Below are 16,642 nucleotides of genomic sequence, written 5' to 3' on the forward strand. Positions count from 1 at the left end.
CTGCTGCTGCTGCTGCTGCTGCCTGCTGCCCCTCGTCCTCCCCGCCGCCCCAGGTAACCCCTCTGCGGGAGCGACTTGGGAAAGTTGGAGGAGTTGGCCGAGGCCGGGCGGAGAGCTCTGCCTTCCCCAGCGATAGCTCCGGCCAGAGGCGCGGCGATGCGCCGTGCGAGGCGCTCCTCGTGCCATTCGCCTGCCGGGCAGCGGTTAGCGGTGCTGCTTCGTGGTGTGGCTTAATGCTTCTCGATGCAGATGGCTGAGGGAGGGAGAAAAGTAGCTGAGATATCGTTGTAATAAACTTGAGTTACTCTTCCGAGATTTAATCTTTTGATGTTGTTGTTTTCAGAAATAAGGTGGAAATGAGCTTGTAAGTAGTTTTAAATAGATATATATATTTTTTTCCAGATAAAAGGCATTACTGCGTTTCAAGTAGTTCTGAAATAATGCAGCTGTAGTCGGGTGTTGTGTAGTGGCATATGTGTGTCTGTTCTGAAATTTCCCTTTTAAAGTAGTTGAGAGCACACACACTTTGCTATTGTGTTTTATTCTGTGTTCTTTTCCAGTCAATTCTTTATGTCAATTCTCCTACCTTATAGTTCTCCTACCTGATAGAAACACCCTGTAACGTGCCCCAGGTTCATTTAAAACCTTTACACTGCGGAAACACATATTTGACAGAAATCAGAATACTACTATGCAGTCTTGAGTTGCTTTTTCTCACTCTGCAGTCTGATTTCTTTTAAAACATCAGTAATGTATATAGGACACTTTTTTTTGTTTTTTTTTTTTTACCCTAAGTGCTGATTTTTCTATTTTGGTATTAAAATTTCTTCTTTTAGGTGTGAGCTGTAAAGCTGGCTGCCACCCAGTGAACGGGTTTTGTGAATTTCCCAGTGAATGCAGGTAAAAAGATCTGTCAGCCAGAGCCTTAGCTCAGAAACAGACCTTCTCAATAATTCATTGTTCTTTAAAATAGAAGCTGAAACAGTGTATTCTCTGCAAATATGATACAGTAATGAGGCAGCATTCTATTACCATACCATAACTGGAGTGATAGAACAGAGGTATATCTAGATGTCTCTTTAACCTAATTATCCCAGTATGAAAAGCTGATTACCATTTATTTATTGTCATTGCATGAACCAGTTTTTTGTTTGTTTGTTTTTTCATAAATACTTCTAGTATCCTGGAAGTATCAATGCTATCTTTTTGATCGGATACACTGCACGGTCCAATTTTGAATCCAAAAGTTTATTTATTGCACTCTGAAAAGAAGAACATCCATGTAATTATGTTTATTAAAAATAAACCATGCTTGTGTATTGTTTCCTATCTCTTTCAGGTGTCTGCCTGGTTGGCAGGGTGCTCTCTGCAATCAGTGTGTCCCTTTCCCTGGGTGCTTGCATGGCAGCTGTGTCAAACCCTGGCAGTGCATCTGCGAGGAGGGCTGGGTTGGCAGCCTCTGTGACATAGGTTTGCACATCCTTTCTTTTCCTTGAGCAAATGAGGTGAAACAGCCCCATCTGGTGATGGAGACATACAAAAGATCTTATGGATAACTAATTTTAAAAGAATGCTAGAGCAAGACAATAAGGAGATTCTGGGCAGTGGCACATAAGAAGCTCTGGCACTGGTGCCCAGAGAGCTGTGGGTGCCCCATCCTTGGAGGTGCACAAGGCTGGGTTGGATGGGCAGCTGGTGGGGGGCAGACAGTCCACACTAAGGGGTTGGTACTGGGTGGGCTTTGAGGTCTCTTCCAAAACATTCAGTGTGTTCAGTATTTGGGTATATGTGTGAGTGAGCGTACACTCCTCATTCTACTTTAAATATTGATAATTATGAATAATGCTAACAAACAACTATTCATCATTGTCACATTAATCTTTATGATGAAAACACATCTTTTTGTATATATTAGTTAATTTGAAATATTTATATGACACACTACATATATATATATATAAATATATATATGTAAATTTTTGTATGGGAAAATAAGAGCTTAATATGAATACTTATTGAAAAAGAAAATGTTATAATTCTTTGTTCCTTAATCCTGTGATAGCTCAATGGAATAGCATTGGTATAAGTCAGAGAAAGGTCTGACCAGGCAAAATGCTGCCTTCCTCCCAGATCTGAGGGATAAGCAGAGCGCGCTCACTCACCCCTTTCCTGTCAGAATGTGCCAGATAGCATCAGCAATTTGAGGAGCTGGCTTTTGCTGAGCTAGTTTATGTTGGCTGATGTAGGCAAATGAGTGTTCAGCCAAGAGATGTGAGGGTGCAGAAACCGCATGAGCATCCAGGACCATGCACCAGTTCAGCCTGCAGAGATACATCTGAAGAAGACAAGTGTCCAAGGCCTTGTTCTTTTTGCTTCTATTTTGGGCTTTCATTGTTACACAGCTTACAATTTATAGAGCATGGCTGTCAATGAATGCCCAAAACAGTAGTTAATGATGATGCAATTTGAACTGGATAAAATTTTCAGGATGACTAGAAGAAGATTTCTGGTTGATCACATACTTGCAGTGACATGGAGCTACAAAACTAAAGATTTCTGCAAGTAAAGGTTATGTTTTCAAGTTGGACACACTTCAAAGAACCACATTAAGGGTCTAGCTGAATATCTTGGCACTTAAATATCATCACAGTTCTGAGTTTTGCAACCTTTTTGAGTTGGTATTTATGATGGAAAATAAATCTTTGGGAATTGTAACCATATATTTGTGGAAAAATAATATTTTAATGAGCATTAATTGTGATCATTCTTCAATATAAAATGGATATCCTTTATTTAAGTCCAGAAAGTATTACTTCTCTCAACACTCAGAGTTATCTCCAATGTTCTTTGCCAATTTGAATTTAGATCCCAATGAAGACGTGCCAAGAATACTCAGCCAAAATGGAATGTCCCTGCAGATGAAAAGATGGTTATATTACATTGAAAGTCTTTCATCTCAATGGATTCACGGAGTAGGTCCATCTCAGTGGACTTACTCTAAATGCATTCTTTTGCAACAAAAGACCCAGTCTCTTTCCTGCCACTGGAAGGCTGTTAGAAATTATTCTACTGATCCATGAATGCACTGTATCCTCAAATTAGGTTAATTGTTTAACCTCTAACACCCTCTGCCAAAATGGTATTGGTTTCCTGAATGTATAAAGTCATTACAGACCGTTATAACTTATTAACAAGTACCACTAAATGATGCTTGATAAGGTTAGGAAAAAGAACAAAACGAATGTTCCCATTTATGTGGGGATCATTGACAAATACATATAACTGTTTTTTTTAGTTGTCATAATACAAACACATTCAATTTCTTACATAAAAAGCCACACTCCTTGACTCTTTCAATACTGAATTTATGATGTGATATCCAGAGGCCACAACTGTTACATTTTCACATGCAAATGATTTTAGTTGACATGCTTTAGCCAGTGGCAGCAAATTTTAGCTTCAGGTGTGTAATGAGATAAGCCTTGTTAAAAAGCTCCATTTGTACTGTATCTGGGGAGACTCACAGAGGACTGAGTAACACAGCTTTGTCATTCCCTTGGCATTCTTCCTTTTTGCTGCTATAGAAAGTGTCATATTTGCCAGGGAATTTTTGGCAAAACCACTGTTTCATTGTTGCCAGCTGTGAGCAATTGTCAACAGAGAGATGGCAAAACCCACAAATTCATTTGGCCACTGTTAACACCTGAAAAATATCTGTAAAATATAGATGTAGTCTTAGCAGCTTATTTGCTTGCTAAACGCAAGAGAAAATAAGATATTTTTTGAATGATGGTGTTCTCTGTTTTCTAGGAAATTTAGTGTATAATCTTAGTATGGATCATGAAAGTTCCTTTCTGGAGCAGTTTTGGGTCATCAAGTGTTTTTATATTCAGCATGGGCTGGCCACCTGGTTCTCATTTCAGATAAAGAATGACCTACCTTATAATTCTCAGGCATGCAGATTATAGATTGGGCTCACTGTAAACATGTAGGCCGGTATTTTTGGTGTCATTTATGACTATTATTACAGTCACATGCCTAGGCATGTCACTTAAGGAAAAAAATCTGTGAGCAGGTCTAAGTGTTAATACTGCTAACTTACCTCTTTGCTAATACCTATGGTAGACATGCAAGAGACAAATTCTGCTGTGCTGTGAACCATAGAATCACAAAATATACCAAATTGGAAGGGACCCACAGTGATCATCCAGTCCAACTTCTGGCTGCACACAGGGCCACCCAAAAAGCAAAGCCTCAGTCTGAGAATGTTATCCAAACGTTTCTTCAACTCCAGCAGCTCAGGGCTGTGACCGCTACCCCAGCAGATCCTGTTCCATGCCCACTGCCCTCTGGTGCTGAACCTTTTCTAACCCGATATCCAGTCACTGTGATGCTTTCCTGAGAAAAACACTGAATGATCACTTCATGCACTACAGCATGACTGCTTGGTTTTACAAAAGGGTTAATTAATTTATTGGTAATGTGATTGCAGCTATTCATAATACATGTGTAAATGTACAATCTTTTTTTCAATTTTCATCTGAGACTCAGCTACCACTTGAAGCAATTAAATTATTTGGATTTTGGTCTTCTGAGAGGAAAACTAAAGAGAATAGAGAATATGGAGTATTTGCTTTATCTGTGTGCTTACATTTTAAAAGGATATGATACTCTAAGCTTTTAAATTCCTTACGTAAATTACTTGTAGTAATGTACATATTCATATATGTATATACCTATTAATACATATGCCTATCCACATACACATTTCAGAGTTTCCTCGCTCATGCATCAGAGTTCATATTTTTTTAGCTGCCTTTAAAGCCTGCCAAAATAGGTGGCAAACAACACCATTCCAAAAAGCATTCAAGTTTATTCAAGTCCTTGTGAAAATTGGATCTTAAAGCACGTGCAAAGTGCTTTTCTTGTAATAAGAACAGGCAAACACATTAGAAAATAGAGCTTTTTATCCAGGGAAGATTATATTTAAAAGCTAAGGCTATTGAAGTGTTTTGCTGTGGTTAAAATTTAGCAGTACCTCATGATATCAACTAGCTTTCACGTTATGTTGTGGGAAGTGGAATATAAATGCCCTTAAATCCTTTTTATTTTCTATATTAGGAAAATTTATTCTCTGAAAGAGTGATGATGCAATGGCACAGGCTGCCCAGGGAAGTGGTAGAGTCGCCATCCCTGGAGGTGTTCCAGAACCATGGAGATGTGGCACCGAGGGATGTGATTTAGAGGGTGTGGAGGGAATGGGCTAATGGTTAGACTAGCTGATCTTTTCCAACCTTTATCATTCAGTGATTCTTAGTATATGTATGGAGATGAATATGTGAGGTGTCAGATGCCTTGCAGCCAACTCTTCACTGCATCTGCTCCATTAGATGGCTAAATCTGTACTTGTTTGTATATTTAATTTTAGTTATTTGTAAAAATTGGTAGTAGTTCAATTGGGAAATCCGTTAGCAGGAAAACTCTAAAGAAAAAAAGAGATGTGTAACTTTTGGTCAAAACATGTCAGATAGCTCTCTCTTCTGGTGCAGCTCTGTAAGGGTTAGATGTGACCCAGACAGATGATGAAATCTTGAGTCTTTATAACCTGCCAATCTCTGTTATTATGAAATGTTTGTTCACAAACACAAAATGATAGACTTTTGGTTAGAGAGCATGAGGAATTCCTGATTCTTATTTTCTTTAACAGAATTCTGCTCATGGAGATGCCAAGACTGGGAAAGGATGACTAAGCTACTTAGAACTTCTTTCTTACCTACTAATATTTTATTGATATTATTAGTTATTTACGTACTGGAACAGTCCAAATTCATTTCAAAAGTAACACCTAGGAAAAGAAATGAGCTCAAAGTGCTTGCAATAATTGAACAATCTGTACTTCATGTTAAGAGGGAGGAATAAATCAGGACTTGTAAAATGTAGGATGAATGGCCATTGAAGCTACGTTTTATTTAAAGCACTGTTTACTATTTGCTGATTCTTTCTCCTGAGTTTAATTGAACTTTCCTCCTAAGTTTAATTGAGCCCTGCCTTGCTCTTCTGCTGACTATTTAGCATTCATTTCATTGAACAGTGTTAATAAATTTTTAAAAAATGTTTTAATTGTTTTTTTAAACAGATATTCAGCCATGCTCTGCAAAGCCCTGCACCAATAACTCAACATGCATAGAGACTGGTGATGGAGGATATATTTGTCTGTGTGCCCAGGGATTTACAGGAAAAAACTGCCATCTCAGGAAAGGACCTTGTATTATTAATGGGTAAATAATGGTTTCTGATGTGAATTTAAAACCTATACTCCTGACCATTCTTCAGATTTCTTTGCTAAGATGCAACATCTCTATGCTAAAGTATATAATTATTCTACTAGGACTGTAAATCTATTCAAGGATTAATAAAGTATTCACTTAAACATATTTAATGTTAGGTAAATGAAGCTCAGTAATAAATGAAGAATAGATTTTCAAATGTTGCATGCATTTTCTAAACACTTTTTATATTTTCTACTTCTGAAAAAGTATAAAAAATTATTTCACATGAAAAATCAGAAAAAATCATTTTACATTTGCATTCTCCAGTAATTTCTTCCCATCTTCCTAGAAATCCCCTGCATTTCCTTCAATCTGATCTGCATGTGAGGTTTCAATCTTCTTCATACTGCTATATCCAAGTTTCTTTGATTTTCCATGAGATCTGTAAAGCCAAGAGAGGGTGCTAGGCTCTTCAAGGCCGACCATAACCATTCAGTTACTCAAGGACTGTGCAGCTCCAGCTTCCATAATTTCCTTAAAACACACACAGTGGCTAGTGACTATGGCTAATTTCCTTGATTGCACTATCCTCATATTGTTATAGGCTTTTCCAGTTGGCAAAGTCCAGGGACAACTCCTTCCCTAATTCAGCTTCCAAATTTCCAATTTGTTCTCTCAGTAGCACTTTTTGCAGCCAACAGCTGCAGTGAAGGACAATGAGAGCACAGAGTTGTTTGTTTTATGTGAAAGTATTAAAAAAAAAAAAAACAGACATGACTTCTCTACTGCAGTAGTCACCTAATGGCCACCAAGGGTTTCAATCTTCAGTAAGGCCAAAGGTGCTGAGGGTACTCAGTGTGATCCCAGAGCAACAACTGGACATTTGAGAAGCTCACCCTTATCCCACCAATGACTGGGGCCATTTGTAAAAAGGAGCTTATTTTCCCTTTGCAAGTCACCTCACTCAGGCTCTTAAAGAACTGTGTCCCCACTATGGAATCCATGGTGGGATATTGCTACCAACTACTACATATGTGAAATCTCAGTGTTCATGAAGCTGCAGTGGTTTGGTACCTGCAGGGCTTTCCATTTGCAAGGTAACACTGAAGTACTGCTTGTCAATACTTAAGTACTAAATAGTCAATAGTCAACTGACTGTTGTCAAATAGGCTTGTTGTAGTCTTTGTCAAGTTATGTTGTGTTTTTCATGCCTGAAATCCATTTTTAGAAGGTAAGTTTTAAAAGCTTTGTTCATATACTGTTCATCACTGCCATAAAAATAATTTTGAGATTTATTTGCAAACCCCGGGCCCCTTTTCTGCCAACAGGATGGGTTAAAGCACCACATCTACTTTCAACAACTCCACTGAATTGATAACATTTGTGCTTTTTTGTCAGTAGGTGTCTCTGTCTTTTTGGCCTTATGCTTGGTAAGGCACAGTTGCATTGCAAAAAGAAAAAAAAAAGATTATTTCAAAGAATTTATACCATTTAAAAAATAGTACCAGGCTATTAATAATTAAGTTCTGAAAGAGTTTGAAGAAATGCTTGGTTTCCTCTGCCCCTATTCTCACATGACAGCTTCCTTTGCTACTGCTGAAACCATCTCATTTTTTATTATAGTTTGTGTTACCTTTTCAAAAATTTTGTCTCAACAGCTGTTTGCAGGAAAGTGTATCTATTCACCTCTAGTTTTTTTTTGTTTGCAGGGAGCACAATAGAAGCAGAATAAAAACAATCACTGTGCTGCCATGAAAGTGTTTTGCTTTGCCAATACAATGCACAGATTATGTTATGAACAATCAGGTGGAAAAGAAAGCCTTTCTGCTAGTCTGTTTGTTCAGTCTTGTCTAGATAGTTACTCAGCTAAATAGCTCTAAGCTTATGAAAACATTGGGAAGCTTAATTTGGATAAATGTTTGGAATAAATTAAAATCCATTCACAACTCTTCAGTTTGGATTTATATAGTGTTGTATTAATTCTGCCTGAGGGGTAAGAAGAAGAATTGCAACCTACATTGACAGAGCTGTTTAATAACTCGTTCTTGATTCAACTTCATTGACTTCAGTGGATTTACATTAGGCTCTTGTGAAGAAAACCAGCTTCTCTTATTACACAAAGTATTTCCTAATAGCTTCTTTCTTTAGAATTTGATTGAGTTCCGTATATGTATGTGTTTGTTCTCTCTTCCAGCTCTCCCTGCCAGAATGGAGGAACATGCATTGATGACAATGGTTTTGCACCTCATGCTTCCTGTCTGTGCCCTTCTGGTTTTGCTGGCAACTTCTGTGAAATAGATAGGGATGACTGTGAATCCAACCCATGTGAAAATGGAGGAACGTGTACAGATATTGGTGCAGGTTTCAGCTGTTTATGTCCCCATGGCTATACAGGAAAACTCTGTAGCAGCCGTGTCACATTCTGTGCAAGTGACCCATGTGAGAATGGAGGAACATGCAAAGAGCACCTACAGGGAGGATTCAAATGCATCTGTAAGCCAGAATTTGTTGGTGCCACCTGCAAACATACCAGCAAAAACACAAGCCTTTCTGCAGTGAATATTGGCACAAAGAACATGCAGAATTACAGGCTTCCCCCAAAATCTCATCACAGATCAGTGCATCAAGAACATGAAATCCTGAAAATAACAGTGAAAGAAACAATCCAAAATGCAGATCCCTTGCTCAGTAAAAGCCAAGTGATATGTTTTGTTGTACTGGGATTACTTACGTGTCTTGTAGTTTTGGGTACAACTGGGATTGTTTTTTTTTCAAAATGTGAAATGTGGTTGGCTAATGCCAAATATAGTCATCTCCTGCGCAAGAAAAAGAACTTTCTTCTGAAGTCTAGTGATGGGGAAAACCTTTCTGTTAATATTATCTTCCCAGAGAAAATCAAATTGACGAATTACACCAAGAACTACACTGCCATCTAGGCCCTGGAAAGCTTGGTACCAAATTGAAACATTTCATAACTATATGTAAAATAAACTGAACTTATTACCTGTGGTTGGCCTCAGGATCTGTGGGTACATTTTCTGTAGCTTGTGCTGGATGGTAATGAAGACAAATGAAACATATCTGTATTGCAAAGGATTTTTCATTCCCCAAAGTAAATCTAAAAAAAAAGAAAGAAAAAAAAAAAGAACTAAAGAGCAGTGAACGTTAACATGATTTACTTTCAAGGCAGCTATTTTTTGTAAAATAAAAGGTAATTTACCACTGGAAGTGTTCTGCAGCTTTCTTGACTTGTGCAGAGTTTATTTGATAAATACGGTACCTGTAAATTACTCAGTGATGTGTTTTTTGTTGTTTTGATTTGTTGTTTTTTTTTTTAATAAACAACAGATAAGGGCTATACTCGTTCAATTTTTGATTTGTAAATGTTATATTTCAACCAATTCATCATAAATGTCCCTGCCTAATTCTTCTTCTATCTGTGATAAAAATGTTAGCAATTGGTATCAGCAGGAGCAAACTCACAATAATGTCTCCATGTCCTATGTCCAATATATCCTATATCCAATAACCTATCCAGTTAGTTTTGCTGATTATGCATACTTCTAAAATTTGTTACTCTCTGTTTGGAATCTGTGTGTTTATAATTTCAGGTTACAGGCCTCTGTCAGTTCAGATGCTGCTTCAGTATATTGTGTATCTACCAGAATACTAAAAAGGCATTTAACATATCTGGTCAAATCTTCTGTATAGAGACCTGGTCAAGATGCAAAGGATGTGATTCTGACTTTTCCATAATTACTTCTCAAGGAAGTCTGCTAAATATTATTCATGCTCATATTATGAGGAGAAATGAAAAGGGTAGAGCATATCATATGAGAAAGCTGAAATCACCTGAAAACAAGACTAAGGCCAACTTTTTCATGGTCTGATAGTGACAGGATGAGGAGGAATGGTTTTAAAATAAAAGGGCAGATTTGAGTTAGACGTTAGGTAAAAATTCTTAATTCAAAGGGCAGTGAGACCCTGGCACTGCTGCCCAGAGAGCTGTGGGTGCCCCATCCCTGGAGGTGCCCATGGTAGGGCCCTGGGCCATCCCATCTGAAAAGAGCAACCAGCTCATAGCTGGGGGTGGGAACTGAGTGGGTTTTAAAGTCCCTTCCAACCTAGTCATTCTATGATACTATGTAAAAGGGCACTATTTTAAGTTTTTCAGGCCTGTATTTTCTCTGCCATATTTCAAAGAGCAGACAAGATTTGAAAAGACTCAAACATCACCTGGATAAAGGCTGATAAAAATCACAGTATTTTCAGGGGCTTGAGGGAGCTAATACATCTTAGCATCCCTGATTAGTCTTACCTGGGCCCCCACTCATCTAAGTCCTATTCCAACTCAGCCCAAGGTTATCAGTCCTGATTTGAGCTATGATGTAGAGATGCTGTTTTCTATCTACACGTTCTAGTTGGACCTCAGATGATCCATTAGATCAACACCCTGCACCTGTAGATTTTATCCAGGTTTGTTTCCAGATTTGTCTCCTGTATGGACCTTAGACCTGTACTCCAATCCTGTCTTCTTTTGCTGTGTCTGGGACTGCCAATGGGCTCACTCACAAGCACAGATTTGTTTAGTCCCACAGGGACTGCACTGTTGGTGAGGGCACGCTGCACCTTAGGATCACCTTGTCTCACAGATTTGCCTCCTTCCTGGTAGCCTGGCTCTTGCAATTTTAAAAGACAAACATGCAAACAAATATTGTTAACAATTTCTTCCTCTAACCACTCTAGGTAGGAATACTTAGCATCTTCCTCTAAGCTGTCTGATTACAAGGCTATTTCCACATCCGTTAAGAGCTGTTCAAGCAACTTATATGCATATGTATAATTATATGATTATTAATATAAATGTATATATATGTAGAGAGAGATACATGTTTTTAAAAAGCCTTAATGTAGATACAAGTCATTACCCTAGGGCTTTTTGTTGTTGTTGACATTTCTCTTAAGCGCTACTGTTATAGAGCTATATTGTTAATACCTGTGCATATCATAGTATTGCATTCTAGAGTGCAAAGATTAGTCATAACATCTGTAGTGGAAATGCTGAGTCATGGCCTGAAACAGTGATTGAGCATCTGGTAGGAAGGCAGGGCTAACCCAGGGGAGCTCAGGTGCATTGCATGCACCTGACTGGAAGGGGTGGAGCCAGGATCCATCCCTTCCCAGACCTCATTTAAAGGTTGGCAGTGGAGGTGGGGGTGTCTTTTGCTGGAGTTCTCTGCCTATCTAAGGTCTTTGAAAGGTAAGCAGCTCTTTTGTTTTGTTTCTGTAGCTGCTGTATTTGAGCTTGTTCTCATTTGCTGTAGCCGAAGATTTTGCCATCCTGCTATTATTGTCCAATTATAGCACTACAGCATCAAAGTAAGTGTTGAGATGGTTCTATGGAAAGTACTGTCCAAACCAGTTAAAACAGATATTCTCTAGGAATCTGTGGTTGAATTCCAGATATATCAAAAGAGGGACACAAAAGAGCTCAGCTTCCTGCACCTATCTAAACTCAATAACTCAGTCTAGTAGAGCAGTAGAAGAGGCATAGCTGAAGTATACCTGCCCTTTAAAAATCATTTAAAAGCTCTCTTTGCTCAAAGCTACAAACTGTACAGAAGAATCTGGACAGTGAACTCTTAGGTAAAATCATCTAAGGAGACAGAACTTAAGCAGTAAATGATGTTGTGTATTTGTATGAAGTTATGGCACTATGGCAGTGCTCCCAAATGTGAAGGGAATACCTTATTTTTCCTCATTTTAGCCCAGCTCACCTGGGTTTAGCTTTCCCTTAGGGATTACTGGTGTTCTTGTGCCACCCATGCAGAGAGTAAGGTTACCATAGCTGTTAGCCATGTAGCTGTGCACCTTTCCACTCCCTGCCTGCAGAGGCTACATCAGCCCTTATAACTCACTTTGCTACAAGCTACAGCAAGGCTCCGAGTAACTGAGCATGTTACAGACAGCAGGAAATTATAGTAATTCATATTTATAAACTGTCACAAGATTTTTGGCCACACTAACCTAGTTGGCAGCTCCTCCAGCAGAGTGTACTTCTTTATATATAGACAGGAGATCCTCTTTGAAGTTAAGGCCAGTAGCTCACTATGTTAAAAACAGATTTCAGCCCTTAGCATCTTTTCTGTCATTGGCAATGAAGAAGTATGTGAGGCTGCTATTGTCCCAGTTATGTTCTCAAAAGAGGACAAATCTTAACTTAAACATGAAAGACTGGAAAAAATTATAGCTGTCTTTAATTCTTTTCTGGAACAGGGAAGATAAACGTATGTATGGAACTCTGTCTACTACTACTACTCTCTATGTTGGTAATGTAGTGAATGGCTCTAATGCCTGATCATAATGTAAGAGAGAGAGTGCTGGAGTGCTAAGGAAGATTTAAATTTGAAAAAGCTACAGTACATAAAGCAATAAGCCTCCAGCAAGTCTCCAAAGCAAGAATTCTAAATAAACATTTTGTGAAAACACTGATATGGAGACAAAACGCACTGATATCACTTCAATTTTTTTTTATTCTATGTATTTGTTATTAATGAGAGAACAATGTATCTGTGGTGACCATTGCCAGAGGCATTGACCTATAATGCTCTTTGTAGTCAAGCAGTGATCTCTCTAAGCCTCAAACCCCACCTCTGCCTTATTGCTGCTAAAAAAAAAATGACAACTAACCTGAGGGGCAGGTTGAGACAGTGGGATAATTTTCACTTATCAGTTAAGATCAGTAATTCTCTATTCTCCCCAAGGTATAGCAGAATATATTAAATAGTATTTTTATTTTGTCCCTTTTGAGAAATTTTAACCTCTGTTCCTGCTATATTAACAATAAAAGACCCATGGATCTTCCACAAAGGTTTTATATCCAGAGTGTGGGAAGGCTATGTTGTTTATTGGTTGGTTGTTGGTGGTTTTGTCTTTTTGCCTCATGGCTGTCGTGGCGAATAAATCTGGCTGCTGTAAAAGTGGAACTTAAGGAACAGCAATTACCAAACTCTGGACAAGCCACACGTGTGGAGAACACATGTGGCTTGCCATTTTACTGCTGTTCTTGATAATCTGTTCATAAACCAATAATGTAAGCATTGCTTTTGATTAATAAGGATTCTATTTGAAAGTACTACACAACCTGCTATTGATATATCTTAACAAGAGTCCAGTCAGTCTGCTCTTCTTGGCCAACAACCTCAACTCTCTTTTCAAATAGTTATTTAGATCCAGATGGTCCATAGTATTCTTCCTTAAAACAGACCTTCAGATTTTGAGAGTGAAGAAATGTTAATGACCTGGCTGTGGGAATATATACAAACCATCACCAAAGACAGTGATCCTGATTGCCTTGCTTGAGTCAGATAGCTTTCATAACTCTATCCTTCTCTCTCCAAGTTCTTAAATTTGTCTGTGCCTTGGCAAAATTTATTTACCATCACAGTCTTAAGGGCAAAACAATTCTTACAGTTACAGGGCTCCCTGCATTGGCTGTTTTGTTTGTTTTTGTTTTTTTCCCCTCTTTTCTGGCAGAACTATGTGTATGTGCATCCAGAGCACGCTAAATTATTGCACACGTACTGTGCATGCACTGTTGATTTTCCAAAACACATCTCATTTGCTATGCATTTCTTGTGAATGAGCCATGGACAAATTTTGCATTCCTGATTGTCAAACAGCCTAGGAAAATATCCAATACTGCCTGGCTTAATTGAAGGAAGAGGAGCCTTGAGAGAAGACGTCTGTGCTTACTCAACCCAGATTGGAATCAGCACTTGAGGCTCATGAATACTAGTCAGCTTTGCTGCATTTCTGCAGCCATAAAAGACATCAAGACCAGAATCTGTACTGTATATTAGATTCTACTGTTCTAACACCAAGTATTTTGAATTTTCTTCCTAAATTTCTTGAAGAAAATGAGGATGTGATTCTTTTAAATCTTTGCAAGAAGGGGAACAAGACGTTTTATAAAGATGTGTATTTCAATCTCAAATACAAACTTAACTATTGCTTTGGGATTTGAACAAAAGCATTAAATTTCCAAATCACGAAAATAATTTTTCTTTCTTCTTTACCTGTTTACCTCTGCCATTCATATCAGAGTCAGGATTTCAGACAAGTTCATGCGAATGCGATACATTTTCTAGTCCTTATCCTTAGTGATACAGACAATTTTTGTGGATGTAGAGCAGAAAAGTTTCAGATTTAAAGAAGTTAAATAAAAGAAGTTTATAAAAACATTTTTCTTATAATCTAATAATTTGCCTAATTAAACTTGCAACAAATATACTGCTTTATTCTTCTAGTCTAGTTCACCTAACTCTTTTGAAACAATAACCTTGCTATTAGTTGTCACCTTCTACTACATAGAAGTGTCTACAGTGAGTAGTGAGGCACTGGAACAGGTTGCCTAGTGATGTGGTTGATACCTTGTCCCTGGAGACTTTCAAGGTGAGGCTGGATCAGGCCCTGGGCAACATGGTCTAGCTGAGGTGTCCCTATTCATTGCAGGGGAGTTGGACTAGATGGTCTTCAGAGATCCCTTCCACCTCTAAGGATTCTACGATTCTATGTATTTCCACTTGATGGCAGCATTTGAACATGAAAACACCTAGAGTTCTTCAAAACTGATTTTTTTTTTTTATTTATTGTTAGGAAATTTTTTAACCCATTACCGTTGACTGATGAAAAGGGCAAAAAAGGGAAAATGAGAACATGGCTGTTGTTCTTTTCTTGTAGGTAACTACTTCTAATGATGTGATATACTGCAACAAAACCTAAACAGAATCTTCATTGGCAGCTAAAGCCAGTACTGATACCCCAACAGGATTACTGATGACCTTTGGAATTCTATTGGAGAGTAGAGACCTGGCATCTTTAGTGGCATGCAGTTAACGATTCATATGGAAAGGCTACTGCAATATCCAGTTTTGATCTTCAGCCATCAGGTATGAACATATGCATGTGTTCCTAATAATGCTGGGTTTTCATGTCCTACCTGTGGTATGCGTAATTCACTCATTATTCTATCGTGTGTGGATTTGTGTAAACTAAACACAGAGTATGCACTTTGATTATAAAGCTGCATGAATGAGGATGTCTTAAATGTAAAGACATTGAGGAAGGTTTTTCACTTACTGCTCTTCATCCTAAGCATTTTTGGTAATTCATGTATATTCTAAGTTTTTGGTATAATATGCAATCCTAGCCTCTCCTATTTCACTTGTTTTGTTGTTGCTCTTTGCCAGTACAAAAGGATGTGCAAAGAAACTTTGTAATGTGATATTTGTTCCCATGCTCTGAACATCTTGTGATAAAATTTTGATTTGCCTGTCTATGCCTTACTGACATTGAAACCTGACCAAACTGGAAGAGGAAAGGCACATTTTAATTTTCACAACTTTTTTGTACCAAATCCAAAACAGAATTTCATCAAGTCTTCCAGAGTGGTGGCAAACATCTCACAACTTGCTGGGAGTTGTGCATCTAAAGGATTTTTAGCAAGGAATGGTTAATATTTTGATTGGCCGAATAAACGTGGAATTCTTTGGACTTATTCTATTCTACATTCCAGTGCTTAAATTATTGACAGTTTAAGAGTCCTGCATCTTATCATGGCAAGCATAAGCTTTTAAGGGATTCAAACTTCAACTCTCACCTGTGTGCTTTCTTTTAAATAATGGGTCTTGGAGGACTATAGATATCTGATCAGTTTAACTGAGAGCCTGGATTGCTGAAAGATATGAGGCAGCCTGTTTATAGGGAATCTTGAAGCAATCCCTGTTTGAGCCTGAGAATGAATGAGTAGTGGCTTCTTGCTCAGGAAGAACAAAGATTGTCTGGAAGCCAAGAGATGAAAGTATAAGGAGACACATTTGGGCTTAGTGGTGGGAGAAAACCATAAAGAGATTGACTCCAATGTCTCCCTGTCTGATGAAGTCTCTCTTTAGACAACTGCCTCGCTGTTCTGCTGTTGATGAGATGAACTCATCAGAGAATGCCTTAATTTTTTGCTCTAGTATAAAGCAGATGTGAAACTGAAGGAGCTGGAAGGGAAAAGTTGTAGTTTGATCAGGTTTGTTCTTCTCAGCCATCTGCAGGTCCAGTCAGCACTTATGATGAGAAGTGAGTGCCCACAGTGCCTGTTCTCCCCTCTAGAAAGCTTGGCTTGTCTATCAGTTGTCACCATTTCCCAGAGGTTGCCTTCATTTTGAATATCAGTGGCACTACCCTTTTTCCTCTTGATATTTTGCTTCTTTCCACCCAGATCTTATATTCATCTTGGCTAGAGATGTTCATTTTCCTGTCCTAAAGTCATGATCTACTGTACATGTACACATTTGCACACAAAAACTGCCTGTAAGTTAAAA

The 16,642-nt window shown here is 38.3% G+C and overlaps 1 protein-coding gene across 1 annotated transcript; it reads left to right on the top strand.

Moving 5' to 3' along the window:
- Positions 1-9,205, top strand: DLK1 (delta like non-canonical Notch ligand 1; the record flags this gene model as incomplete). The annotated part of the gene is given in 5 exon segments (NM_001303184.1): positions 1-53; positions 837-900; positions 1,340-1,470; positions 6,137-6,278; positions 8,464-9,205. Coding segments are annotated over 5 exon segments (1,132 nt in total), but the record flags the coding sequence as incomplete, so codon positions are not given.
- Positions 9,206-16,642: the final 7,437 nt, after the last annotated feature.

This window comes from Meleagris gallopavo, chromosome 5 (genome assembly GCF_000146605.3).
Source record: "Meleagris gallopavo isolate NT-WF06-2002-E0010 breed Aviagen turkey brand Nicholas breeding stock chromosome 5, Turkey_5.1, whole genome shotgun sequence".
Classification (NCBI taxonomy): Eukaryota; Metazoa; Chordata; class Aves; order Galliformes; family Phasianidae; genus Meleagris; species Meleagris gallopavo.